We start from the raw sequence: 27,522 nt of genomic DNA, 5'->3' as shown, positions 1-27,522 counted from the left end.
GGCCAGCGGTCTGAGGCGTGGCTTCTCCCACCCGGGCGGCGTCAGACTCTCAGGTCCAAGACAGATCGGAGCGTGCTAAATTTACTCCTCTTACTGTCCACCCCGGTCTTTCCTCAAGAGCGAAAATCCCCACACTGCAATTAGAAACCTACAAACGTCTACAGACAGGAACTGAGGTGACAGCAGCTCCAGCCACTGTGCTCATTTTTACACACATTTTCAGCCTTTTAACACCGAGCAAACGACAGCACCGCTTGTAAACCGTCTACGTTTCCCTACAAGTCACCACCTCCACAGCCTAGCCGAAACTTCCCCCATCAATGATATGTGCTGTGGTGCTAAAAAAAACAAAACAGTTTTAAAGTAAATTCCTGCATGATAAATTTACAGAGCCTACAAAATTGCTTTGTCCAAGTTTCCCCCCCAGTACGCCTACCCTGGTCCTGGAGACAGTCCGATGTCATCTGGACAGCTCAGCCCTAAGCCCACGCTTTCTAGAGATGTCATTTAAATGTCGGTGTTTCAGAGCTTCAGAGGCTACAGATGAGAGGAGGAGGCCGTTTGGCCTGTCATGCCCATATGGTCCTTTTCTCTGTAGGCCCATTGGCAGAACACATGCGCCAATGTGGGAGACCTCTTGAAGCACCCAAAGAGAGGGAGTCGTTCAGAACCACAGCCAGTTAACCTGAGCCTGCATCATTTTGGGAAAAGGTTAGGAAAGCAGAAACATCTGGCAAACCCCCCCCCCCCACACAAATATTATGCCCATAGAAACAGGCTCCCCAAGCTGGATTTGAACCTGGGACCCCTGGAGCTGGGAGGCAGCAGCACTCAATTGCTGTGCCACCCTGCCGCCCCAGGTTGCTGCGGACTTCAACCGGTTAACATGGCCGGTGAAGTCGGGGCTGGTCAGACGCCGTCTCGGCTGCAGGCAGCGGGGCAGAGCGCCTGCGCCCTTCCAGCTGGTCAAGGGGTCAGCGTGTGGCTGGTCCAGGCCTGCAGTGGACAGCAGAGAGGGAGCTCCCTGTCACCGGCGCCCACTTTACTTTGCAGCGCGTGACTGTGTGCGACAGCGTTTGTGTGACGGTGAGTGCTTGTGCATGTGTGGGAGTGCGAGTGCATGATAGTGCGCAGGCACGACTACATTTGTCAGGCCTAGATTTGAGAGAACGTCGTCTTCAAGACGGGGACTCCTGAGAAACCGGTGCTTGCAGACAGCCTTTTTTTAGAAGCTAATTGGTGTCTTCTAATTGGTGCCAGATTGTTTTTTGGAGACTGCCTTCACGTTATAGAGCAATAAACAGAAATAGAGTGAGAGCTATAGGAAGGAAGTCCTTTCTGAAAGTGAGTGTGTATCGTGTGTGTGAGGATGTGACAGTGTGTATAAGTGTGCATGTTTGATTCTGCGTCACTGTCTTTAGATTTCGAGATTATTTGGGCCTTGCTGCCTCACTTACAGGAAGAGCAGCTACAGTAGTGCTGCAGATTTATAGGTCTTCAGCCACTCTGTGGGCACAGGGGTGCTGATATTGTGGCTAAACTGTCTGTATCTTCATGCCTGGAGTTGCTTTAGAACAGTATTGTTCTTAGACACAATTTTAAATGAGTTAGAAATATGAACCTGGATTAAACATTTAATTCATTATCTTTTTAACAACAACTGCTGCTGTTGTTATTAATACCACCACTGATTTTACAGTTACTACGTTTTGCTACTTCTACTACTATGACAACTACTGCTTCTATTACTGCTTATACTAGTAGTACTGGTACTGCTACTGTTATTACTGCTGGTACTAATTACTGTTATTACTGCTGGTACTAATACTACTGGTACTGCTACTGTTATTACTGCTGGTACTAATACTACTTGTACTGCTACTGTTATTACTGCTGGTGCTAATACTACTGGTACTGCTACTGTTATTACTGCTGGTGCTAATACTACTGGTACTGCTACTGTTATTACTGCTGGTGCTAATACTACTGGTACTGCTACTTTTAATACTGCTGGTACTAATACTACAGGTACTGCTACTGTTAATCCTGCTGGTACTGCTGCTGTTCTGTTGCTGGTACTAATACAGCTGGTACTTCTACTGTTATTGTTGCTCATACTAATACTACTGGTACTGCTACTGTTATTGCCGCTGGTACTACTACTACTGCTAGTGCTACAGTTATTGTTGCTCATACTGCTACTGTTTTTACTGATTGTACTAATACTACTGGTCCTGCTACTGTTATTACTGCTGGTACTAATATTACTGGTACTGCTACTGTTATTACTGCTGGTGCTAATACTGTTGGTACTGCTACTGTTACAACTACTGGTATTAATACTACTGGAACAAGTTATGGGTTTATTCCATGCTGAAAAAAAGAAGAGAACACAACGTTTCGGCCGTGGAGCCTTCTTCAAACTTAATACTACTGGTACTGCTATTGTTATTACCGCTGTTACTAATGCTACTGGTACTGCTACTGTTATTGCTGCTGGTACAAATAATACAGTTACTACTATTTCTGCTGCTTCTGCTAGTGTTACTGTAAGTATTACTGCTGGTACTAATGCTACTGGTAATATTACTGATATTGTTACTGCTGCTAATACTGCTTTGAGTCCCAGTGATATTAGTTCTGCTTCTGCTTCTCATAGTACTAGTACTTGTGCTGCTTTTGATAGTTTCTGACAGATTCCAGCACCACTTGCACTGGAGATGCCAGGGAATGGCTCGGTGTCACATGTGTGAGCTCGGGCAGGCTGGCTGTCTTGGAAAAAGGCAGTCAGACCCGACCACAGCACCAGGAGGCACTGAGTGTCTCAGTGATGTACAAAACCCACTGTGGTGTCCTGCTGTAACAGCAGAGAGCAGTCTGTTAAAGCTTCAGAGAAAGTGGTAAAGCATGACACGAGGACAAGCATGGCAAAGCCTGTGTATTGTGTACCAGGCAACATGGCATAGCCTGATTATTGTGTTCCAGGTTGCATTTCAAAGCCAGTGTATTGTGTACCAGGCAGCTTGGCAATCCAGTGTATTGTGTACCAGGCAACATGGCAAAGCCTGATTATTGTGTACCAGATTGCATTGTTAAGCCAGTGTATTGTGTACCAGGCAGCTTGGCAATCCAGTGTATTGTGTACCAGGCAACATGGCAAAGCAAGTGTATTGAGTATTAGGCAATGTGGTGTGCAAGAACCAGGGCTTTCAGAGCTGTGGTAAAGGTTCCTACATTTGAGGTGTAATCATGGACCACAGTGTGCCTTTTATTTTAGGGTCCCAACCTCCCTGCCAGCCCTTACCTGCCTACCAAAGCATTTTCTGCTTTACATTATCAGCATGTGGCACAAAGCTATGAATACAGTACATACTGTAGCAGAACTGATCAAGATTAATATGCTAGCTATGTATTTCTTAGTTACTAGGATAATAAAATAAAACATAAAGCACAACAAAAATTCTGAAACAATGACATGAAATACAACCACACTATCTGCAGTAGCACAGAAAAAGTACAGCAACTGAAAAAGGAAGTACTGACACTCACCAACATTTGGCACGATCTTCCTTGTGATCTCATGGTGCTGTTGTTTCCATCAGTGTCAGTTTTTCCAAAGAATGTCCTTCTGCAATTATTTCTCTGATTCAAAAGCCATGCAGATTCAGTAATGTCTGTCTGGGTTAGGCACTAACAGCAGGCACACTGCAAGTCAATCTGTCTCATCCGTGTGATTGTAGAGCGCAGGTAATTCTGCACACAACAGGGTGCTCTCTGCTGTTGGTGTGTCCACAGGTGTTTTGCATTGGAAACTCATGCGCCTCTGCAAATACACTTCTTCGCTTTGGGCACCTCGTTCATCACGCACATGACTGGTGTTATAGTGACCTCCACTGCGGGCTTGTTCCCAGCATCTCTTCTCATGCCCAGTAACATTTTCAACTGTGTGAGCAAGAGACCATCATCAGAATCACTAGGATAAAATCCTGGTGCTGCAGGTCCAAAAGTAACGCTGTGATCAAGTGTACCAGGCAGCGTGGCAAAGCCAATGTACTATGTACCTTTTGATCAAACGGTCAAAAGCACCAATGGAGTTCACTAGTTAGCAAGCTTTGTGATTTAAACTGGAGGGACAGTTGTATATTTTCTTGGTATTAAATGGAAGTTACTGACCGAAGTTTAGGAGGGATAAGAACAAAATGTCAATGAGGCTCAGCTGTACCTAGTCACCATCATTATGAAAGTAGCTATTGTATAAAACAAAGACAAATGCCCCCCTTTGCATCCGTCTCCAGCATCCCTCATCTCCCCCATCTCCACCTGGCAGCTGCCCCTCGGTTCACTCAGTCTGAATGGGGTTCGTGCCTCTTTGTCCTGTGGCCAGGGGGCTACCCGTTAGCCAAGCAGGTGAAGCCAAACCTGTCTCGCCAAGTATTCCAGATATTCCCAAAGCATCCAATTCTTGGAAGTTGTTGACCCTAGTGAAATATTGAATGTGCTAAAAGGCGGTGAGGCTGTGGCCCAGGTGGCCAGCTCCATATCATGGCCCCTGGTTCTCTGCAACTCCCAGCTGGCAGCCCCACTGAAGCTCAGCAGGTGTGAGCTGGTGTGTGGTGAGCGTTCTGGCGCACTATGGCTTGTCCCCATTACCTGTAAAGCGCTTTGAGTGGAATGTCCAGAAAAGCGCTATATAAGTGTAAGCAATTATTATTATTATTTTCCTGACTACCTGCACACACCCACCCCCCTCATGCTCCATAGCAGAACACGTCATTTCTTAAGGGTGACGTGTTACACAGAATCTGCAGATTTAGTTGGCATATTCATTTCTCTGTAGAATCTGTAAGACCTTATAAGGCGACTTGGGAGTCTAAATGTAAGCGTAGCTCAGAACAATGGCTCTGTTTAGCCAGGTGCTCGGCTCTGATGCTATCTCTTCTACTGCAGGAACTCATCGAGAGCATCCAGAAACTGGTGAAGTTAAAGCTACAGAGTTTCGTGAAGGAGTGAGTATCTGTAGCGGCCGTGTCTGTATCTACGCAGGCACACATCAGCGTGCGCCTTGGCATGTACAGTATGTCTTGGCTTGTGTAAGATTGTGTGTGCATGAAGATGGTGTCACTTGTTTTGTGCGTCTATGCGGCCGTAGAAATGTGCCCGCGCGCCCTTTTGTTGTCCGTGTGTTAAAATGTGCGTGTCCGCATCTGTGACTGTGTGTGCAAGAGTGTGTTTCCGTGCGAGGGTGTGTGTGTGTGCCTACAGGTAGGTGTTTGGTTGCACAGGCGCGTGTGTGCTTGTCTGTGTGCGTGGGGGTGAGGTGGAGAGAGATGTGCGAGAGAGAAGCCAAGAGGGAGAGAGAGATTCGTGATAAGACTGAGATCCAATTCCAGCAGCTCCTGACGACACCATCTATTAACACCACAGAAGCTGCGCTGCAGTCTTTTGCACTAGAGAACACTCCTGTGGTGGTCCGAGTCAAAAGACCTTTCTTTTTTCCTACTGCTTTCATGCATAGAATGTATATAACAGGTAAAAGGAAACCTCTAATATTTACTTCTTTAAAAAAAGAGGTAAAATGAATATTGAAGGGCTTAATAACATGACTTAGAGCTCGAAACCCTGCAGGTACAGCAGGTTCTCAGGATGAGAACTGGGCACTCCCATCTCATCAGGACCGAGTTTGTACCCTCTGCTGATCCCGCCAGACTCCATACGGAAAACAGCGTCAACCCCTTTCTTTCTCCCCGCCCTGGCAGGGATGTGAAACGATTCAAGGACACGAAGAAAGAGTTCGACAAGTGCAGCGAAAGTCTGGAGGCGACCCTGAACCGCAACGCCCAGGCGGCCCGTAACCGCCAGCACGAAGTGGAGGAGGCCAGCAGCTCCCTGCTGACTGCGCGCAAGGCTTTCCGCAACGAGGCGCTGGACTACGTGCTGCAGGTGAGGAGCGCGTCGCCCCCTGGTGGCAGGGAGGTCAACACTGCTGCGCTGCCCCACATTCCCCATAGAAGAGCCACACGTCCGGTCTGGTGACACCAGCGGGGAAAGGCTGTTTGGCACTTGGAACTTGTGGGATTGTTTTCTCCATTAAGTGCCTTCCTCTCTCTCTTTTGCCCCATTGCTCACACCAAGACTTTTTTTCAGTCGTTTCGAAGCCTTTCCAAGAATGAGTAATATATAGAAGAAAGACTGTATACAATGTGCAGGGTATGTATCTAAACGGTATTTGTGTTTTCCAGATCAATGTTATTGAATCCAAAAAGAAGACCGACATCCTGTCAGCTGTGAGTTGAACTGGTCTGTTTTGTTTCTGGCGGGAGGGCGAGCAGACGCTGTGTAGTTGGGCTGTTGGATGTGGGTTCTGTGGGGGATGAAATGGGTCCTCTTCTATGTGTGAAGTGCTTTGATTTCCTTTGCAAAGAGAAGCGCTATATAAATGCCCGAATTGTTATTTATTGTAGCAGTGAGATCAATGGAGGCATTCCGGAGTGGTGTAACATTATTTCAGATGGCACCAGTCATAAAAGTATCTTACAAAGCACCATAAAGCGTATGAAAGTCATGACTGCCAAGTAATTTGTTCCCAGGCAGGACACTTTTGTTGTGATTTCATGGGTCCTCTTACTGCGGACCCCAGCAGGGAATGGAAGAGCCCACCTACTCCTCAGCCTGTTCAGCATTAGCTCAGGTCACTCTTGCAGGGGGGGGCTGGGGGTTTTGCTTTTGGTGAGATCTACAGCCTGAGCTATTACCACCCAGCCAGCAAGTGAGAAACGGCCTCGCCCGCGACCTTTCAACCTGTCGTGGTGCTCTTGTGTGTTCTTGTGGGGGCAGATGCTGTCGTTGATGGACGCCCACGCGATGTTCTTCGACCAGGGCCACCAGTCCCTCAAGGACCTGGAGGACTACCGCAGGAACCTTTCTCAGGAGGTGAGCGACCGCGGCACAGAAAGGGTTTCTGAGCGTGCAGGTCCTGTGTCAGAAATACCTGCAGCAGCGCGTTTGCATGCAGGAGGATTTCAGCTCTAGTGTGCGGTACCTACACTCGTACTGTCTCGTGTGTGTGTGGACGTGCAGGCCTGTGTGTGCGTGAAGTTCAGCGAAGAGCTGAGCAGTTCAGAAAGACACTGTCCAGCAGTGTGGCCAAAAAACAGGATGTGAGTGCTCACAGGAGAGAGAGAGACAGAGAGAGAGAGAGACAGAGAGAGAGAGACAGAGAGAGAGAGAGAGCAGGGGTGGGGCAGGAAGAAGAGAAAGAGAATGGAGAGAGAGATTACTCTGAAATACCATTACTCGTTTTGGTTGGGTGACGCTTCTATCCAAAGCAGCTTACTAAAGTTATAATTTCCAATTTTATTCACACCCAAACACGGGCACTAATTTGTGCAAGTGCCATCTGGGTACAGAACCTTGTGTAATGGAACAAGACCTGGGAATTGAACCCACAACCCCGCAGAGTGCAGATCCTTATCCGCTGTGCCACACCGCCACCCATGGAGAGATGGGAAGAAAGAGAGGGAGAGCAGGGAGAGCAGAAGGGAAGGAGGAAATGTAGGAGGGGTAGAAAGACCTGTAGCGAGTGGGAGGAAGAGTCCGAGCAGGACAAAGAGCGAGAGGGAGGTGAGGACTGGGTGAAAGAGAAAAAGAGGCAGTGAGGGACAGACAGTTTATTGTGCGGCATAAAATCTGTGAACAGTTTTTACCACATTTTTACAAGCATGGGGTCTCTCTCAGATCTGTCCCTGTTCTCAGATATCAGTCTGCCTGAACAGGGCAAAATTCTGAGCTCCTCTGCTCCTGTGACACAGCGGCAGCAAGCATTTCAGCAGCGATTGAGCAACAGGTCCTGGCAGCGTTGCTCAAGTTAAGGTTTTGTACAGGGACAGTGTGGCAGGGGTGCTGCTTGATCCCCATGGCCCAGATGGTGCAGAGATGCTGGGTTGCAGTCTAGGCTCTGTCATGAGCTCCACTGTGACTGGCATTCCCTGCATCTAATGGCACCCAACCATCTGTGCGCCACCAGGGCCAGGTGCGTTTGAGTCAGTATGGGCGTGCCCAGCTTGCCAGACCATGTGCCCCTGAGGGACTTTCCTAGAGCACCTGTGATCTGGCATTTGTCGAGAGCTGCATTGCTTCTCTGGTCTTCATGAGAGATACAGAGATGCAGCTGTACAGGCTCTGCAGTCCCAAGCTGTCCCAGGGAACGGGCCTGTTACCTGGGAGACGAGGGGCTGGACAGAGAGGCAGTTTCTCTGTCCCTAGCCTGACACCTCTTACTGCTCCTCTGAGCTTCCTCTCATCTCCAGGAAATGGCTCAACTTGCCTTTATTTCCTGTGTGAGCAAATGACAGACAGGAAATAGCAACTGCTAGGTCCTGTACCTATTAATATTATTTTATTATGCGTGTGGCTGCAGCCATTCTTATGATTGTGAAGTGTAGCGATAGTGGTTTATTAACAGCAGCAGTAACAGACTTAACAGTAATAGCTGCATTAGAGCAATAGCGATAACAGCTGTCACAGTAGAAGCAGCAGTACCAGTAGTACTGGCAACAGTGGTAGTTGCAGTAATACTAACAACAGTAGGTGCAATTGTAGCTGCAGTAGCATTATTAGCAGCAGTAGAGGTACAGTGGTCTTGCTTAATACTATTTTGCTGATACCTTAATACTTACAAGTGGAGAAACGGTACAGTAAGGGCCAAACACATTATGGGTGCAGGATTGCTGTATTGGGTGTAAATTCCACAATCCTGCAGTTAAACTCATGCAGGTTTGGAATCCTCTGTGCTTTTCTGCGCTCAACTACCTCCCCGCCCATCCCCTCAGTTCTCTCCATGGGCTCTGGAGTGAGCATCCGTGTGTACAGAGGAGGAATGCTGTGATTCCTCCCAGTGCTGCACCCCTCCCGCAGAGTTAGAGCAGTGATGGGGAGAGACAGAGAGAGAGGAGAGATCAGAATGCCGTCTTGAGTGAAATCAGGAAAGAGCTTCCTAAGGAGGGACGAGAGTGGAGTCTTTAAGCCTTGACCGAGATTAGGAGAGACGGAAAGTTGGTACCTTCACTACGGTGTATCTCTGTATGTGTAAAGTGTTGCCTTGAACACATCTACCACCTAATGAATGAAAATCCCTCACCTCCCCTCACCCCTGTGTCTCTCTCAGCACACTCAACTGGTCCTGAACTCAGCCCGGGAAAAGAGAGACATGGAGCAGCGTCACACCACCATCAAGAACAAGGTAACTGGCACAGGAAGAGGAAGCAGGGGAACTGGCCTCTGCCACAGGCCTTTGCTTACACAGAGAGCAGTCAGACCACAGAGGGAAACAGAAAGCTGGAATGTCAGCACTTATGGATGAGCGCTCGCACCTTGAGCGTGCTTCCTGCGTGGTCCTGAGACCTCTGCTGTCTCGTCTGCAGGACATCTCGTACGACGACTCCATGATGGAGTTCACGGGCGACAGCCTCAACGGCATCGCGATGGAGGGCTACCTGTACAAGAGAGCCAGCAACGCCTTCAAGACCTGGAGTCGGTGAGCCCAACCCCCCCCACCTGCTCCTCCGGCTTCTTGCTCTTTCTCACTCCTCTTCTTCCTCCCCTTTCTGTCAAGTTCCACTCTAACTGCTATATTGGCGTGACAGATCAGCTGCAGTGTAGCCAAAGAAAATCGCAGTTTATTACTGAGACCACAGCCCAGCCATGGAAACTGGACACAGGCAGACTGACCTGGCTGTCCAGAGAGGTCAGGCTCAGTGACCACAGTCTGGACATAGAAACTGGACACAGGCAGACTGACCTAGCTGTCCAGAGAGGTCAGGCTCAGTGACCACAGTCTGGACATAGAAACTGGACACAGGCAGACTGACCTGGCTGTCCAGAGAGGTCAGGCTCAGTGACCACAGTCTGGACATAGAAACTGGACACAGGCAGACTGACCTGGCTGCCCAGAGAGGTCAGGTTCAGTGAGCACAATCTGAAGATAGAAACTGGACAGACAGACCTGGCTGCCTAGAGACGACAGGCTCACTGACCACAGTGTGGACATAGAAACCGGACACAGACCTGGCTGCCCAGAGAGGTCAGGCTCATTGACCACAGTCTGGACATAGAAATCGGACACAGGCAGCCTCCCAACAAATAGTATTTGAGTGTTGTAAATATGTTGCTGAATGTTATTGCTTTGCAATGCTGTAATTCATCTGTCATGGCGATAAAGCGCTTTGCATTCGGTTCAGTTGATCTAATATTAATTTAACCCACTTCCTCTCCCCTCTTCCTGCTTCCTTGAATGATTTGTCTTCCCTTCCCAGACGTTGGTTTTCCATCCAGAACAATCAGCTGGTTTACCAGAAGAAGCTGAAGGTGAGGCTGGCTCTAGGTCCACACCTGAAATGCTAATGTAAAATGCTACAGTGAGGATAACTCTGGTGTCTGCAGCTGGTTTTACAGGCAGTCCTTCAACCATCAAATCCTGCGTTTTAAAAAAGGACAAGAACAGTTTGTCTGTGATCAGTTAAGATGGGTGGATTTCCTCAATAAATTGAAGATTTTTTGGAATAGATTTCTGAGCACAATTCATATCTCAAGGATTACACATTGCATAAGTTAATGAATGAATGACACATTCCCTACAAATTTTCCCCAATCTATAGATATACTTTAGATATCTAATACTGATGCTCTCAAGACTCTGGAGGCCCAAGAATGCATGATTTCCTCCTGTACTGCAAAACCATTATGATGGTACACTATCTACTACAACAAGAGGATGCTTTTTTACATACCTTCATTTCAAATTTCTCTCTGAGCTTGTAATGATTGAATTAAATCAGTTATTGCCAAAGTTCATTTAGTGTTGCCTGGATGTACATGACAGGCCTTTTTATGTGTTTAAACAATTTATCATCACCAGGTATTTGTACTTTAACACACGGATCCCCAGGCTGGGATCTCCAGTTTGGCTGCAAACCAATCACAGAGACACTTGCTGTTGCACTGGATCACAGAGCTCAAACTAGTAGCAACAATGTCTTAACCACAGGGCTCAACCTGAATGCTGAGCAATAATTCAATTCAATTCAACTATTTTTTATATAGCGCCTTTCACAACAAGGTTGCCTCAAGGCGCTTAACAATACAAGTGACCATGCATTGTGTCAGTACAGAACAGAAGACCAGAAGACAACGGAGGAGAGGAACCAAAAACTCCTTAGTAAGGAGAAAAAAAACCTCTAGGGGGTCCAAGGTCATCTGGTTGCCCAACCCCTTTGGGCATGCTAACATTATATAATTAAAAAAAAGGAAATAAATGAATGAGGGTATAAGTCCATCCATCATGTCTTGTGTGTTAGTACTCCATGCAGATAACAATGAGCAGGCCGCACTGCATTGCTTGTGAGCCCTGTAGTTTGCATTCGGAGATCAGGAAGTATTCCAGCCTCATTCCCGAGCGGCGCTGTCCTCCCATTTTTGGCAAAGGGAAGGGAACAGAACTGGGCTCAGTATACTCTGTCCTCGGCTGCTCGGAGGTTGTGTTGGAAGAGTGCTGGACTGTAGCCCACATTGCACTGCCCTTGCTGTCGACAGGATCCCGTGACAGTGGTGGTGGAGGACCTGCGGCTGTGCACAGTCAAGCCCTGCCCTGACAATGAGAGGCGCTTCTGCTTCGAGGTGGTGTCGCCTTCCAAGTGAGTGGGGAGCAGCAGGGTTGTCAGGCGGGCCGGGGGCGGCTAGCCCTGGCCCTGCGAATCGAAAAGAAGTGAAGAGTGAAAGGATGTGAATTTCGGACTGGCAAGTCTTTGTGTGGATGGTCAAGCGAGCCAGTCACCTTGCCGAAACAGATTCCTTGGGATCTGGCCCATACAATGTACGTCCGGAAACAAGATTATTCGCTAACGTGTTAATGTATGTGATGAATGTTCTGAATGATTCCAACTATAGGTGACTGTATAGCCATGCAGTGCTGTCTTGCAGTGGTGTTGCTGTGCAATAAAAATGTTCCTGTGCAGTGACAGTGTCTCTGTGCAGTGAGAGTGTGGGTGTGCAGTGAGAGTGTGGCTGTGCAGTGACAGTGTCTCTGTGCAGTGACAGTGTCTCTGTGCAGTGAGAGTGTGGCTGTGCAGTGACAGTGTCTCTGTGCAGTGAGAGTGTGGCTGTGCAGTGACAGTGTCTCTATGCAGTAATAGGGTCTCTGTGCAGTGAGACTGTAGCTGTGCAGTGACAGTGTCTGTGCAGTGAAGGTGTCTCTGCGCAGTGAGAGTGTGGCTGTGCAGTGACTGTGTCTCTGTGCAGTGAGAGTGTAGCTGTGCAGTGACGGTGTCTTTGTGCAGTAAAGGGTCTCTGCCCAGTGAGAGTGTAGCTGTGCAGTGACGGTGTCTTTGTGCAGTAGAAGGGTCTCTGCGCAGTGAGAGTGTGGCTGTGCAGTGAGAGTGTGGCTGTGCAGTGAGAGTGTAGCTGTGCAGTGACAGTGTCTCTGTGCAGTAGAAGGGTCTCTGCGCAGTGAGAGTGTTGCTGCAGTGACAGTGTCTCTGCGTAGTGAGAGTGTAGCTGTGCAGTGACAGTGTCTGTGCAGTGAGAGTGTCTCTGTGCAGTGACAGTGTCTGTGCAGTGAGAGTGTCTCTGTGCAGTGACAGTGTCTCTGTGCAGTAGAAGGGTCTCTGCGCAGTGAGAGTGTAGCTGTGCAGTGAGAGAGTAGCTGTGCAGTGAGAGTGTCTCTGCGCAGTGAGAGTGTCTCTGTGCAGTGACAGTGTCTCTGTGCAGTAGAAGGGTCTCTGCGCAGTGAGAGTGTAGCTGTGCAGTGAGAGAGTAGCTGTGCAGTGAGATTGTCTCTGCGCAGTGAGAGTGTCTCTGTGCAGTGACAGTGTCTCTGTGCAGTAGAAGGGTCTCTGCGCAGTGAGAGTGTGGCTGTGCAGTGGCAGTGTCTCTGCGCAGTGAGAGTGTGGCTGTGCAGTGACGGTGTCTCTGCGCAGTGAGAGAGTAGCTGTGCAGTGAGATTGTCTCTGCGCAGTGAGAGTGTCTCTGTGCAGTGACAGTGTCTCTGTGCAGTAGAAGGGTCTCTGCGCAGTGAGAGTGTGGCTGTGCAGTGGCAGTGTCTCTGCGCAGTGAGAGTGTGACTGTGCAGTGACGGTGTCTCTGTGCAGTAGAAGGGTCTCTGCGCAGTGAGAGTGTGGCTGTGCAGTGACAGTGTCTTTGTGCAGTGAGAGTGTGGCTGTGCAGTGACAGTGTCTTTGTGCAGTGAGAGTGTGGCTGTGCAGTGACAGTGTCTCTGTGCAGTAGAAGGGTCTCTGCGCAGTGAGAGTGTGGCTGTGCAGTGACGGTGTCTCTGCGCAGTGAGAGTGTAGCTGTGCAGTAGAAGGGTCTCTGCGCAGTGAGAGTGTAGCTGTGCAGTGACGGTGTCTCTGCGCAGTGAGAGTGTGGCTGTGCAGTGACAGTGTCTCTGTGCAGTAAAGGGTCTCTGCCCTTGATGTTGAAGATTCCCTGTGCTGTAGAATGTGTGCAGTGACTTTGGTGCTGTGTTAACAGGAACTGCCTGCTGCAGGCAGACTCGGACCGGCAGCAGCAGGCCTGGATCCTGGCTGTGCAGAGCAGCATTGCCTCGGCCTTCCAGGAGCGGCGAGAGGAACCACAGGGCCCGGTGAGGCACACAGACACACGAACATCTCGGAGTCAGCCGGTGCAGATGGAGCATCTTTCTTTCTGGTTCATTTACTCATGCCTGTAGGGTTGTTGACAGCACGGCTACCACGTGATGAAGTGCTGGACAACGTAGTGTTTTACACAGGTGCTGACTATCCTGTGGTTCTGTGAGGGCTGTATGTGGTTTGAAGCAGGGGGGAGGGAGTGGGAAGACAAACGTTGCTTGAGGTTCCCTGTGTCCTCTAGTTCTTGGTCCAACCACGTTCTTCAACCCAGGCTGATTGATTTCCATTTTCTATTTGAAGCCTGTTTTTTCAATCTGCCCACAGCTCGTGGAGCTGAATGGGATTTAGAATTGCTTTGAGCTCTGTGCCCCTCCCCAAGCAGCAGACATGCCCTCGCTCAGGTGCGTCAGCTGGGCAAGTGGCCAGCCGGGCCTCCAGACAAGGAGAGGCGCCTTCTTTAGGAGCGTGGGGGACCACTTCACTCCCGCTATCCATTCAGCAGAAACTGGTCGCCTGTTGAGAGCCACCGAGATGGGAATCGTGGAGAGCACTCTTATGTAGCAAGTTGAGACGGCTCAGAGACTTGGAGAAAGGGCTGACACTCATTAATGAGTCGACAAGAGTCTAGATGGGCGAGCAGGTCAATGAAAGTCATCAGTTAGCACCAGAAATAAGCAGCTTAGCTGGAATGAAGACCAGTAGACGCACAAGCCCCACAGGACCAAGGCTGGAACCTCTGCGTACTAGCTCTTGTAAGACACGGGGGTCAGATGGGAACACGTGCCACACGAGCTGCTCTGACTCTTGTCCTCGGTGTGTGGTGTCTCAGAGGGGCCCGGTCCGCACCTTATCGACGAGCAACATGCTGGATCCGCCCAGACCAAGCGTGGACCAGGCCGCCCTGGAGCAGGTGCAGAAGATCCCTGGGAACGGGCAGTGCTGCGACTGCGGGGAGCCCAATCCCGACTGGGCCAGCATCAACCTGGGCATCACCCTGTGCATCACCTGCTCTGGCATCCACAGGTAGGCCCCACAGCGTGCTCTGCCCTGAGTACAGTTACAGCTACTGCTATCCACCCTTTCAGAGGTGGACAATCTCTGTCCAGGACAGCCTTAACTAGGAAGGTTCACCAGAACACTCAGTGACTGTGAATTTCTGAAGTCCTGAGACAACTGTGTTGTGAGCTCGGAAGCATTTGATCTGTTAAGTAGGGTAGAGATCACCACTGAACTGTAAATACCAATGGCCTGTAGTTCCCAAGGACCACAGTTAACCAATATTGATTTAATTAGTCCATGTCATTTACTAAGTTGATGACCACTCAAAGGTTCCAGATGTTTACAGTTTGGAGATATAAGAGTGTCCTATAAGACCTTCCAACCACCTCTGCACTATTACTACTGGTACTGAAAAGTACCACTGTTCCTGCTGCTACAACCTAATACTACTGTCAGTACTGCTGTTACTGCTGCTGCTACTACCTATTACTACTCTTAGTACTACTACTTTTACTGCTACTATTATCTGTTACTACTCTTAGTACTACTGCTGTTACTGCTACTACTACCTGTTACTACTCTTAGTACTACTGCTGTTACTGCTACTACTGTTAGTACTGCTGTTACTGCTGCTACTACTGTTAGTACAGCTAGTACTAACTGAAGTGCTGTTACTACCTATTACTGCTTCTGTTACTACCTGTTACTACTGCTGTTACTTCTATAAAGAGAACTGCTGCAAGTGCTTTTGCTACTGCTTTTATCATGAATAATTCCAGTAGTCATTTAACAGACACTTCCTTCCTGTCCCTCTCTGTTTCTCAGGAGTTTAGGGGTCCACTTCTCCAAAGTACGTTCTCTGACTTTGGACTCTTGGGAACCAGAGCTGATGAAGGTACTTTTCCGGGCGTCTCCGTCCTGCTTTGTGGGATATTTCTCTTCAGCTTCCAGTGGGTTAACCCCCTAGGTGTCCTCTCTTATTTCAGTGCCAAGACAGAGCCTATACCTATACATCATTATATGGGCATATTGTGAAGAGATCAAGGTGGGGACAACAGTTTCTAAGGGCCCTCCTCTCATCATGGGAGCAGGGGTGGGGGGAGATCGTTTTGCAGTGCAAGTGCGTTGAGATCCCTCTCTCATTTCTCCCATACGACAACACTTGTGGGTGGAGTCTGCAGAGGTGCTATTTTGGGGACCCTGTTTCCTAAAAGTCAGTCGAGCACCTTCATTTATTATTTTTCCTTTAGTGAAAAAAAAGTCTAAGAAGGGCTTTTTTGCACCTTCTCTGGCCCTCCCAGTCCTTTCTGTAAGATGTACAGTAAGGAGGGACAGAATATTCACCTGTGGATGTGCTACTCACCTGGCATGGTTCTGTCTCTCTCCCTCAGCTAATGTGCGAGCTGGGGAACACTGCCATCAACAGGATCTACGAGGCACGCATCGACGAGATCACCCTCAAGAAACCACATCCCAGCAGTCCCAGGTCTGACAGCAAGGTTACGGTGCACGATCAGTGAAGTGCAGTTCAGCCCTGTGAAATCAGGGTAAAATCTCAGTGAAGTGCAGTACAGCCCAGTGAAATCAGGGTAAAATCTCAGTGAAGTGCAGTTAAGCCCAGTAAAATCAGGTTAAAAGCTCAGTGAAGTGCAGTACAGCACAGTGAAATCAGGTTAAAATCTCAGTGAAGTGCAGTAAAATACAGTGAAGTTGGGATAAAAGCAGAGTAAAGTGTAGTAAAAGATTGTAGTAAAATAATGTGAGTAAAAAAAGTGAAATAATGGAAAATCACAGTAAAACACGGCTAATCATGGTAAAAAGACAGTAAAATGCAGTAAAGAGCAGTGAATCTAAGATACAAACACAGTGAAGAGTGGTAAGGCACAGTGAAATCCAGATCGAATTGAAGTAAGGATTAGAGAGATATGGTAAAACACATCAAAAACACGGAGAAGCCGCAGCAAAGCCATTGGAAATGTCGGATGAAATCTACAGGGGCTAATCTAAATAGGGCATGCAATTCACAGCAGGACTGATTCCCAGTTTTATTATAGAGCCCGAGAAGCATCAGTGCTGATTGCTATCTAGCCCCTCGTGAGAGGGTGTTTCACACGGCGAGAATGTTTCCTCTTGTGTCCAATTACTTGAGTTCCCTTTCATCCCCAAGTATCAAAGTCGGTGTCGCCACGGCCCATAGAAGGATGTTGCGGTTCAGACGTGGGCTGTTTCAGCTCTTCATCCTCCCTATTTATAATTACTGTCTGTATATACAGGACAGTACACTCAACACAGTTTGCATGAAGGTCACTTATCAATTGCATAATTAGAAGTGGTGTGCCTTTTAATACATACGTTAGATATAAAGTTACACACGTTTGTTGCATGCGTGTAAAGCCTGTCAATGATTAAAAGATCACTCAAAAGCTTTCGTCACTGCGACCTTGGTTTTACATCTCATCTGAAGGATGGCACCTTTTTTACAGTATTGTGTCCCCGTCATTATACTGGGGCATTAGGACCCACACAGACCACAGGGTGAGCGCCCCCTGCTGGCCCCACTAACACCTCTTCCAGCAGCAGCCTTAGTTTTTCCCAGGAGGTCTCCCATCCAGGTACTGACCAGGCTCACACCTGCTGAGCTTCAGTGGGGCTGCCAGCTGGGTTGCAGGGTGATATGGCTGCTTGCACACCAAAATGTGCAAAAAGAGAGGTCAATGCCAATTGAATGACCTAGATTGACATGATGCACTTTCAGCCGTTCTCATGCTGAACCACGTGATTGATGGAGCGAGTCGAGTGACCATCACTTCCATACTTCTAGTTTCTAGAACAGCCGCTAGAGAGCACGTGATTACTGACTTGCAGCACCTAGAGTTGATCACAAGCGTGTCGTTTCAGCCTGTTTTTCATTAGTCACTAGTGTTTCCCTCCTTCGTAGGCCCTTAAAAAGTTCGCAGGCCCTAGGTACTGTGCCTACACTGTGGCCTACAGTGCCTCATGGGAAATCCGGCACTGGGTTTAGCTACAGGAATGGGTGTCCCAGAGGGTCTCTATCTTTTTAGTCGGGTTGCCTGCTTCCTAACATCTTCTCTCCTCTGTCTTTCTCCCCCTGCCAAGCCTGACAGGAAGCTGTGCAGGTAAGGGCGTGCATCAAACAATAGCGTCTCCAGGGGAAACGCAGCGCATGACCGCGTGGTTCTGTGTTGCAGTGTGCCTCAGCACATGCATGCAGATCCTGATCGCAGCACGGTCTGTGATTTTAAAGACTGTGACATGCCGGGCACGACACTCAGCCCTGGCTCTATTAATATATAGTACACTGCCAAACCCAGAAAATGAGAAAATGCCTCTTATAGCGGGCTGGTTCACCACCAGGGGCGATTGCAGCTGTGACATATTACAGCAGCAGTTCCACCAGACCAGGGCTCTCAGACTCAGCCCCGCGGAGTTGAGTCAAGTCATGCTGAGTCACGTCTTCTGGTTTTTTGATCCAACCTGAGAAGTCAATGAAAACAATTAACCTAACTATTTTCCTATTTAGATGGATCACTCTAGGATGTGTCTTAAGGTCTTTCACAGTATGTACCTGAAAAGGAGCACTTCAATACGCACACTATCCTGTAAAACATCTTTGAATCTAGTTAGATGTGCTAAAACTATGCTGTTAATTAAATAATTAGAAGAGCCCTGTAACTGAGAGCTCAGATGGAACAAAACCAAGTAGACACCAGGAGGTCCTCCAGGAATTGAGCAATTGAGGTGGACACCCCTGCTCTAAATGTTCACAGATCGTTCTGCCAATCTGCCAATTTTACACTTAAGGCTGTCTGGAGTGACCAGTTAGCCAGGTTTGCTGTTGCCTTCAGTGTTGCATCAACCTGGCCTCTTGTGATGTCACATCCACTGACCCTATTTTTAGCTTAGCCAGCACACAGAGGACCGCAAGAACCATTATAAACGAGAGGAGGCCACTCAGCCCATCTATCCCATTGGGTTTGTTAGTAGCTCATTGATCCAAGGGTCTCGCCCTGCTGTTACCTGAAAGAAGCCAGAGTATCGACTCCAGCAACATGGCTGGGTAGCTCGTTCCCAGCTCCCACATCTCTGCGTGTAAAGAAGTGCCTCCTGTTCTCAGACTTGAATGCAGATTTAGCTTCTTAAATAAATCGGCGGGTTGCAGGGTAGTGCTGCCCTTTCTGATCTCTTCCTCTTGTCTCTTTCTTTTCCCCTGCTGTGCATCTGTCTGCCCCCCCCCCCCCCCCACAACACTCTCTCAGGCAAGAGAAGGAGTCGTGGATTCGCTCCAAGTACGTGGAGAAGAAGTTCATCCAGAAGCTCCCGGAAACGGGGCGCCCCCTGCGCCGCTCCAGTGCCCGGAGGAACCGGGGCAACACCCTGGAGAGGACCACCGCCCGGCCCCCTCTCAAACCCAAGCCCAACCGTGCCACCCTGCCCCGGCTCACAGGTGATCACGCCCGCCCGCACAGTAGCACTCGAGAACGCGGAGAATCGGGGGGCTGAGGGGAGGGGCCGGCTGTCGGGGGTCCGCTGTGATGCTCTGCCTCCCGCCACCCCCAGGTCTCACCCTGAGTGATGTGAGCAATGCGACCTTCGGCAAGGACTCCGGCACCCTGGCAAGCTCCCAGAAAGGTGAGAGGGCTCACCCAGTCCTTACAAAGCCCAGCTGTGAACTGTGGACTGTGTGCAGACTGCTGTAGACAGTGACAGTTTTGAATACTGTATATTCAGGGTAAGCGTAATGCTGTATACAGTATTCAGTGACAGGGCAGTGCTGTATACAGTGTTCAGTGACAGGGCAGTGCTGTATATACAGAGACAGGGCAGTGCTGTATACAGTGTTCAGTGACAGGGCAGTGCTGTATATACAGAGACAGGGCAGTGCTGTATACAGTGTTCAGTGACAGGGCAGTGCTGTATATACAGAGACAGGGCAGTGCTGTATACAGTGTTCAGTGACAGGGCAGTGCTGTATATACAGAGACAGGGCAGTGCTGTATACAGTGTTCAGTGACAGGGCAGTGCTGTATACAGTGTTCAGTGACAGGGCAGTGCTGTATATACAGAGACAGGGCAGTGCTGTATACAGTGTTCAGTGACAGGGCAGTGCTCTATATACAGAGACAGGGCAGTGCTGTATACAGTGTTCAGTGACAGGGCAGTGCTGTATATACAGAGACAGGGCAGTGCTGTATACAGTGTTCAGTGACAGGGCAGTGCTGTATATACAGAGACAGGGCAGTGCTGTATACAGTGTTCAGTGACAGGGCAGTGCTGTATATACAGAGACAGGGCAGTGCTGTATACAGTGTTCAGTGACAGGGCAGTGCTGTATATACAGAGACAGGGCAGTGCTGTATACAATGTTCAGTGACAGGGCAGTGCTGTATATACAGAGACAGGGCAGTGCTGTAAACAAGTATTCAGTGACAGGGCAGTGCTATATATTCAGAGACAGCGTGGTGCTGTATGCAGTATTCAGTGACGGCAGTGCTGTATATTCATGGACAGCGTAGTGCTGTATACAGTATTCAGTGACAGTGCAGTGCTGTATACAGTACTCAGTGACAGTGCAGTGCTGTATGTACAGTGACAGTGCAGTCTTGTCCCCAGACGAAGATGAGGAAGATGACCTCAGTGGGCTTCACCCTGGGGCTCTGCTGTACCGGGCTGCCGTGATGCAGAACTTTCCCGTGATGGCCGACGCTCTGGCTCATGGCGCTGATGTCAACTGGGTGAACACGAGCGAGGAGAGCCGTACCCCCCTGATCCAGGCTGTGTCCTCTGTGAGAACCCCCCTCTCCTTTTTCTCTTCTCTCATGTCTCTTGTATCTCTCCCTCTCCTCTCCATTCTTCGTCTGTTCCCTTCTCCTCTGTCTTATTGTTTGTGACTCAACTACAGCCACCCTGTCTTGGTCCTCCTCTATCCCAGGATTCCCTTGTTGCCTGTGAGTTCCTGCTTCAGAACGGGGCGAATGTCAACCAAACCGACGCCAAGGGAAGAGGCCCCCTCCACCATGCCACCATCCTGGGACACACAGGGTACGGCTGTGCAGACAGTGACAGGCAGGGGGCACTACACCCACTGGTAACGACAGTGGGAGGGGTTGACTCGGTTCCCTTAGGTCCAGATGGTTCAGAGTTCATTCTTAAAATGAATGTGTGTGCCTGTGGGACAGTGCCTGAAAACAGCTTCAAAAGAACCAACAGAGTTCATTTTGTTTATTATTTTACTGATATGGGATCAGCAAAGAACATGTTTTTCCAGAATGCTGATGATGATATGGTGTCGACAATGAGAAGGTTTAATGCTGGGATCTACCAGCCCTCACTCTGGTGTGTGTGTGTGTGGCCGTGAGTGTGAGTGTGGGCATGTGTGTGTGTATGCGCACCCTCATCTCTCCCCCTCTCCGCCCTGCAGGCTGGTGTGTTTGTTCTTGAAGAGGGGGGCAGACCAGAACGCCCGCGATCGGGATGACAAGGACCCCCTCACCATCGCGATCGACAACGCCAACGCCGACATCGTCACGCTGTGAGAGCAGGCCGTGGCCCGCGCTGGGAGGGGGAGGGGCTGGGGGTACAGGACAGGGCACGAGAGGGGGTTTTGCGGGAAGAGCGATTTCCTTTTACAGCACAGGTACAGCACAGGTTTCGCGAAAGTGACAAAACAGGGGCTCCACGGCCCTCTCCCTCTTGAGCCCTGAGACCCATCCCGGTCCAGCTGAGACCAGGATGGCCCAGCTCCTGCCCTCCGTGAGCTGGATCAGGGCTGGAGTTAATCCTCCAGGGCTCTTTCTCTGCAGCCCAGCCAGCACAGCCAACGGCAACTTGACAGACACTTTACCCCTCCAATCAGAGCTCACGGTGGAGCTCGCAGCATGTCAGAGAACGAATGGCTACTGAGGTGGGCGTGTCTTTGTGTCCACTCTCTTGCCACTCTCTTGGGCAGGTGCAAAATAAAAAAGTAAGAATGTTGTAGGCATTAGAATGCAGTATAAAAATGAAGATTCTCCATGAAATACAGTGAGTTATTCAGGGACTGGAAGTGCAACATGTTCTCAATGCAACTGACAGACATGCGTTCTTTAATGAGGTGTGATTTCCTGAAATTATCTGCACCTGTGCAGCTTGTGTGGATGTATCTTCCATCTGTGGTTGTCAGATGAGGGTTTGGAGCCCCTTGAGATCCTCAGAAACTAAGGGAGATGTTTTCCACCAGTTGTTACCAGTGTGGGAAACCAGCACACTCATGCTGTGGATTGGCTCTGACTCTTCTTAAAGTGCTTAAATGTTTTAACTTGAAATTCAGTCTTTTATGCTGGATAACAAGTAGCGGCTTTATTGATAACAGCTATTTCACGTACTGTAGGTATCAAGTTTATTTTGAGGGCTCCTTATTGATAGCAATGTCTTGGAGCTTCTCTTCCCCTGTGTCATGTTAAAGTAAAGACGGCTGGTTCTCAAACACTGTGTGTTGTGGGCGTTACCCGATCACAGTGGCCTTGTTGACTGGTGCTGTCTGACTCCACCCTCTCTGCCCACAGGCTCCGCCTTGCCAAGATGAAGGAGGAAATGATGCGGGAAATGGAAGGCGCCTACGGCCAATCAGGTCAATGCAGGGAGAGGGAGGTCCCTTCAAGCGGTGGGGGCGTGTCCAGGAAGAGCTTTCAGGCCTTCCGGAACCATTTGACAGGATGGACCATGGGGGGCTTGAGCAATTAGACTTTTACCTCTCTGCTTAGCCCCACACTCCCACAAACACCGCTGTTCCCCTGCACCCTCCTGAAACCCTCAGCTTCCACGTGCGCATGCTCTGAGCAGCTTCGCATCAGTTAAACACAACAATCTCATCAAATCCTTATCTGCACGAGCAGCTGGGAATTCCCAGCTCTGACTCTTGTGACATGCAGCCCCTTCTAGAGTCCCGTTCTCACCGTTCACAGTGATCATTTTTAACGTGAAACCCCTTAAGGGTGCTGGTTGTTACTCTACATCTCTGTGACATCAAATCTCAGAGGGGGGAGGTAAAATCACTTTTCAGGAAACTGGCTAATTAGTTGAGTCTCGGTTGACTGAAGTAAAGGAAACCTCGGTCTGCAGGTGAAAGGGAATTGGCGCAATCTGGGGTCAGGGTCAGGATGACCTGGATGTGGCGATTTAAATTTAATGATTTAATGAGTGAGTGTTTAAGTGTTTAAAGTCCAAAGTCACCTCTGCTGTGGACTCCGAGCTGCCACATGGCCTGATCTCTTCAGGCTTTTAAAAGCACTTTCAATGCATAAAGTTGAGCATTAATCCTTTGAGAAACTGACAGTCCTACATAGCAGGAACGGACCCATAATGCTTTGCTGAAATAGCACAGCTGCTGAATGGCCAGGGGGGCAGCAGTAACGTCTGAAACATCTAGATGATAAAGAAGAATCGCCCTGCTTTTTCCTGCATGACGTGCTGCTGCCTGCTGTTTATGAAAGTGTCCTAGTTCCGGCCCACTCACTCGGTGGGTGGCAGGAGCCTCTGAGGAACAGAAGTTTTTTAAAAAGCGTTTCTCAAGTCCTGGGCTGATTTTTATTTTCTCCTGTTCAGACGAAACGGGGCCTAACCTGTCCAGCTGCTGTGCGGTCAGCTAACACGGTTACAGCCGGCCAAGGCCTGTCTCTGGGGTCAGGGCCGGTCAGCCTCCCCGCTGACCTCTGTTCTGGATGTCCTTGCTCGCGGAACAGAAATGCCAAGTCCCGCCCCAGTCTTGGGAAACTTACTTTGCACTTTTGAGAACGTTTGAGCCCACAATCCATTTTGCACTTTCTGTAAAAGCTTTTGTATAATATTTTCAATATTTATATAATCATGACCAGCTATGACACTAAGGGCATTTGCAAAGCAGTTTGGAGTTTGAAAAGCCTGTCTGGGATAATGCTGTTTCTGATGCTGTACTGTCCCGCTGCCGGAAGCTTTCCGCTCTGTGTATGGCCTCATGCTGTCACGAACTTTAACCTGAACTGCTTTGTGCTCCTAGTGCACTGCAGCTCTGCACAAATTGGCCTTTTGGTGGCACACTGGCACACTACTTCATCGCTCACATGATTCCCGTAACACCTCTGCCCCAACACTCTCCTTTTTGCCGGATGGTGTTGGGGTGTCTCCCTCCTTGGAAAAGGACGGGGGGGGCTCCAATTTTCACAGGGTGCCCTAAACGCTTAGTAAATGCTGGATCCCTAAAGAGGGAGGTCCCATGTGATTCAGTCCTGGCTTAGACTGCCACCCCAGGGCCCCAGTTTCTGGGGATCTGGTCCCTGCATTGCTGTTGTTTGGGTTCCCTACTGGGACTCGGGATGGATCCATGGGCGCTCCTCGTTCTCCTCCCTGTCTCAGACAGTGGGTGGGGGGGCCAGCGTTGTACAAGAAGCACCCCCAAACTACAGGTGCTTAGGCTTTAACCTTCAGCATTTGGGCCCTGATGCAACCTGGGGGGCCCTCCCCTGCCTCCCCTGCCTCCCCTGCTTCCCCTTGCCTTGTTAAGAGAGTTTTGGACCATTTGAAAAATAAGGGCGTCCATGTGGCGTAGATACACGTGTGAGCCACTGTGTTACTGCTTCCTGTTACAACAGCGCCGTTCGGAAGAATGAGGAGCCTGCCGCTTGCCCAGCCGTGTCTGCTGCCTGCCAGCCTTCGCTCACTGATAAAAAGTGCGTTCTGCGCCTGTAACGGATTTTCCGTACGTGCATCCGCAGCGCGCCGTGTGCAAACAGCGGCCTCGATCTCGCGGTGCTACGTGACGCTGTGGCGCTCATTATTGCTGTCTGTGTGTCTTGTCCGTCTGTCCTTGTGCGTCCGCCACTGCTGTCCTGCGAGATGTCTGCCGGCCGCAGCACTCGTGAGCTTCGCCATCGCCGCCCTGTGTCCTGCGTCCCGAACAGGTAACACTGCGCTTGGCCCCGCCTCCCGCCGCCCGCGTCCTGCGCCCTGAACAGGTGCCACGCCGGCTCTGGCCCAGGTGGAACAGCTCCCCCGTCAGCAGCTCACCAGCACTGTTTAAGGGGGGATTCTGACCTGGAGGCGTTCAGTCATAATCCCACAGACGGCTCTTCAGCCAGGCGGAGACACCAAATGTCTGAACGTGCTCCTCCTCTCGTACTGAGCAGGACGGCCATTGCAACCGCGCCTCCTCAGTGGGGTAAAACTAACCTGTCTCACGACGGAGACGCTCGTCTCGCTCATGTGCCCGTGCCCCCGTTCGCGCAGAGCCGCAGGACAGCGGTCACCTGGTGCGCTGCTTTAATAACCAGCGACACCGCTAAAGACCCGCAGACGGGAGCTAGTTACTGTACCCTCAGGAAGTCCTGGACTGACGGCCATGCCTGTGAACCGGGCAGAAACATGGAAAAATGGAAAAACACGGCCGCTTTAAACATGGAAACCCATGTTTCCATGGGCGACAGAACACGCGTGCCCTAGCATTTGTATAAAAAACCATACAATTACATATTCACAAATACATTCGGCATCGGTGTCGGAGTAGGCAAAGGATGGGTTTCTTACACTGCGGAGACAGTGGGAGTATCCCGCCCTGCCTCGCTCTTCTTTACCCCTGGGCTGCAAACGTCCTCACTCGCCAGGGGTGTTAAATCTCTCCCTTTCTTGCTCGCAGGGGACGAGACGTACCACGACATCTTCCGCGACTTCTCCCAGATGGCCTCCAACAACCCGGAGAAACTGAACCGCCGCAGCACCGACCTCAAGACGCCCTAGCCCGGTTACGTGTGTGTGGGGGGGTGTGTGTGTGTGTGTGTTGAAGGTGGGTGGGGGTAGAGGCGGGGTAGAGGTCGTTCTGATTGGACGGCTGTCAGAGGTCTCCTGCTGATCAAACACCCCTACCCCTCCCGCCCTGCCTCCGTGGCAGGTGGTTCAGATTGCTGGGTTTTTGGTTCAGATTCGGATGTATGGCGCCGTGCGGTGCAGGCGGTGGCTGATCTGGGCTCTTCCTCTTCACTACATTGAGAATTTGTCCCAGCTCCTCCCCTGGAGACTTTGGGGATCTCCGATGCCCAGAACTGTGAACCAGAGGAGCCCCTGTGGCCCCCACTGTCAAAATAAACGCTTCATTATCAGAACCTCCTCCCTCCCTCTGGTTCTGCTTCTGACTCCCTGTGCCACCCCTCTAACCCCTGTTATCACATCCTCTCCAGCAGAAGCTCATATGTCGATTAATTAATGTTGATTTAGGATCACTTATGCAAATGGAGCACAGGCTGAGGTCCTGGAAGAGAGAGGAAGAGCCCAGCTTGTCTCACCCTGTATGTCACGGGCTCTGCCAGCTCTGAGGGGCTGCAGGTTGGAGCCGTGTGTCAGCTGCTGAGTGTTACCCTCGAACACATTCTGTACCTGGGAGTTTTTTTAGTGGAACAGTTTGACGCAGTACCAAAGTGAAGGCTAGGATTGCCTGAGCGGGACCAGTGAAAGGAGATGACGTTCCAAAAGATGCTTTTTAACAAGAGTGGACACATGGAGTATGCAGCAACGAGGCATTAGGATTTTTAATGAACAAACCTTCTAAATGCTTGATATTTTTCATCCTGTCCTGGAGAGCCACAATCCTACAAAATTAAGACTGGTGAAAAACAAGCAAGTTTATTAAGCGAGTTCTGCACTGTATACTGTATATACATATCAGAGTTCTGCTGTTTTTATTGTTTTGTTGTTATTGTTTTCAGGTTTATGCAAAGAGAATGAAAGAAAACACAGGTGTTGTTGCACTGTTCTGTAACGTTCAGAGTGCTAATGGAGCACCACTGTTCCGTGCTGCTGTGCTGAGATTGTCGTAGTACAAGGCGGTTATCTAGGGTTAAGGTTCATTCAGGGCTGGAAACAGCCCTTGCTGTATAAAGGGAGCACTGTGCTCTCACCTCCCTATCAGAACCGTGAGCGTGGCATGACTATCTTGACAAACAGCATTGTTTTAACTGTCAGCTCTCTTCCTTAGGAAGCACGAGGCCCAGATCTTCTGGTGAGTAATTGCACCAGTTGCTGGGAAGGTTAACTCTTTCCAGACGACTGAATCAGGTAATCGCTGAAAAACAGGAACGTGGAAGAAATTGAGGAAAGGAGAATCAAAGGGGCCTAAATGCTAACTTTTAAAAGGTGATTTAGTGGTTTCATGAAATTAGGATCATTGTGTGCTGAGCTACTACAGATGCCGTCAGGTCCTCAGCCTCATGGATGAAAAGCTGTCCCGGCAAGGAAGACTGGAGCAGTTACATTTTTCTGGGTGTAAAGTTCACAGAAAAACAAACTGAAATTGTCTCTTACAAATTGGGAGAACTGAGAGGGGAGTGCGTACCGCAAAGTTCACATGGATTCGTCTGGGTCTTGACCAAGACCTCACTATCTCCCATCGACCTTCTCGTGCTGCGGGTTTCAGGGCCTAATTGATCCAGAGTAGCTCGTAATGTTCCGAATTAGGTCACGAGAGTTGATTTGGAATGACCAACTGTGGCCTCTCCGGGATCGAGAGTGGACCACCCTGGTTTATAGAACTAATATATGACACTGTGGCCCCATGTCTGCCATTTCGGCTCCACCGACGTGTGTATGTAGTAGGAGGAGAGTACAGTATGGGCACCCTGCCGGAGCCACAATGGCCCCAGTTCTCCTACAATACAGTTATTATATGAACTCAGTTCGGTTGATCATTGTATAGTTCTGCTGATTTATTTATTGTCTGTGAGCTTTACTGTCAGTTTTGTTTTGTGCATGTACATTTTTTAAAAATAAATATTTGCATTTATGGCCAGTCCTTCACTGTGTTCTACTTGCATGCAGTCACTCGTCTGCCCCTCTGCTGAACTGCTCCCCGTCTTCCACAGCTTTG

General features: G+C 49.6%; 1 protein-coding gene across 3 annotated transcripts in view; it reads left to right on the top strand.

Moving 5' to 3' along the window:
* The window catches only part of acap1 (ArfGAP with coiled-coil, ankyrin repeat and PH domains 1), a 40,988-nt gene extending 13,544 nt beyond the window's left edge, over nt 1-27,444 (top strand). For 2 of the 3 annotated variants that reach the window (XM_069186663.1, XM_069186661.1), the window contains 20 exons: nt 4,948-5,006; nt 5,757-5,940; nt 6,240-6,284; nt 6,835-6,930; nt 9,164-9,238; nt 9,420-9,532; nt 10,311-10,362; nt 11,587-11,687; nt 13,522-13,633; nt 14,470-14,663; nt 15,465-15,534; nt 16,031-16,125; nt 18,917-19,104; nt 19,218-19,289; nt 20,271-20,443; nt 20,590-20,699; nt 21,079-21,189; nt 22,202-22,266; nt 24,263-24,571; nt 25,303-27,444. In XM_069186663.1, the coding sequence (XP_069042764.1) occupies nt 4,948-5,006; nt 5,757-5,940; nt 6,240-6,284; nt 6,835-6,930; nt 9,164-9,238; nt 9,420-9,532; nt 10,311-10,362; nt 11,587-11,687; nt 13,522-13,633; nt 14,470-14,663; nt 15,465-15,534; nt 16,031-16,125; nt 18,917-19,104; nt 19,218-19,289; nt 20,271-20,443; nt 20,590-20,699; nt 21,079-21,189; nt 22,202-22,266; nt 24,263-24,571; nt 25,303-25,403 (2,325 nt within the window). In that variant the 3' untranslated portion in view covers nt 25,404-27,444. The remainder of the gene's footprint in view (nt 1-4,947; nt 5,007-5,756; nt 5,941-6,239; nt 6,285-6,834; nt 6,931-9,163; nt 9,239-9,419; nt 9,533-10,310; nt 10,363-11,586; nt 11,688-13,521; nt 13,634-14,469; nt 14,664-15,464; nt 15,535-16,030; nt 16,126-18,916; nt 19,105-19,217; nt 19,290-20,270; nt 20,444-20,589; nt 20,700-21,078; nt 21,190-22,201; nt 22,267-24,262; nt 24,572-25,302) is intronic. The other variant, XM_069186662.1, reaches the window with a different exon arrangement.
* Nucleotides 27,445-27,522: the final 78 nt, after the last annotated feature.

This window comes from Lepisosteus oculatus, chromosome 3, assembly GCF_040954835.1.
Source record: "Lepisosteus oculatus isolate fLepOcu1 chromosome 3, fLepOcu1.hap2, whole genome shotgun sequence".
NCBI classification, from domain to species: Eukaryota; Metazoa; Chordata; class Actinopteri; order Semionotiformes; family Lepisosteidae; genus Lepisosteus; species Lepisosteus oculatus.
This window is presented reverse-complemented; position numbering and strand designations above follow the sequence as displayed.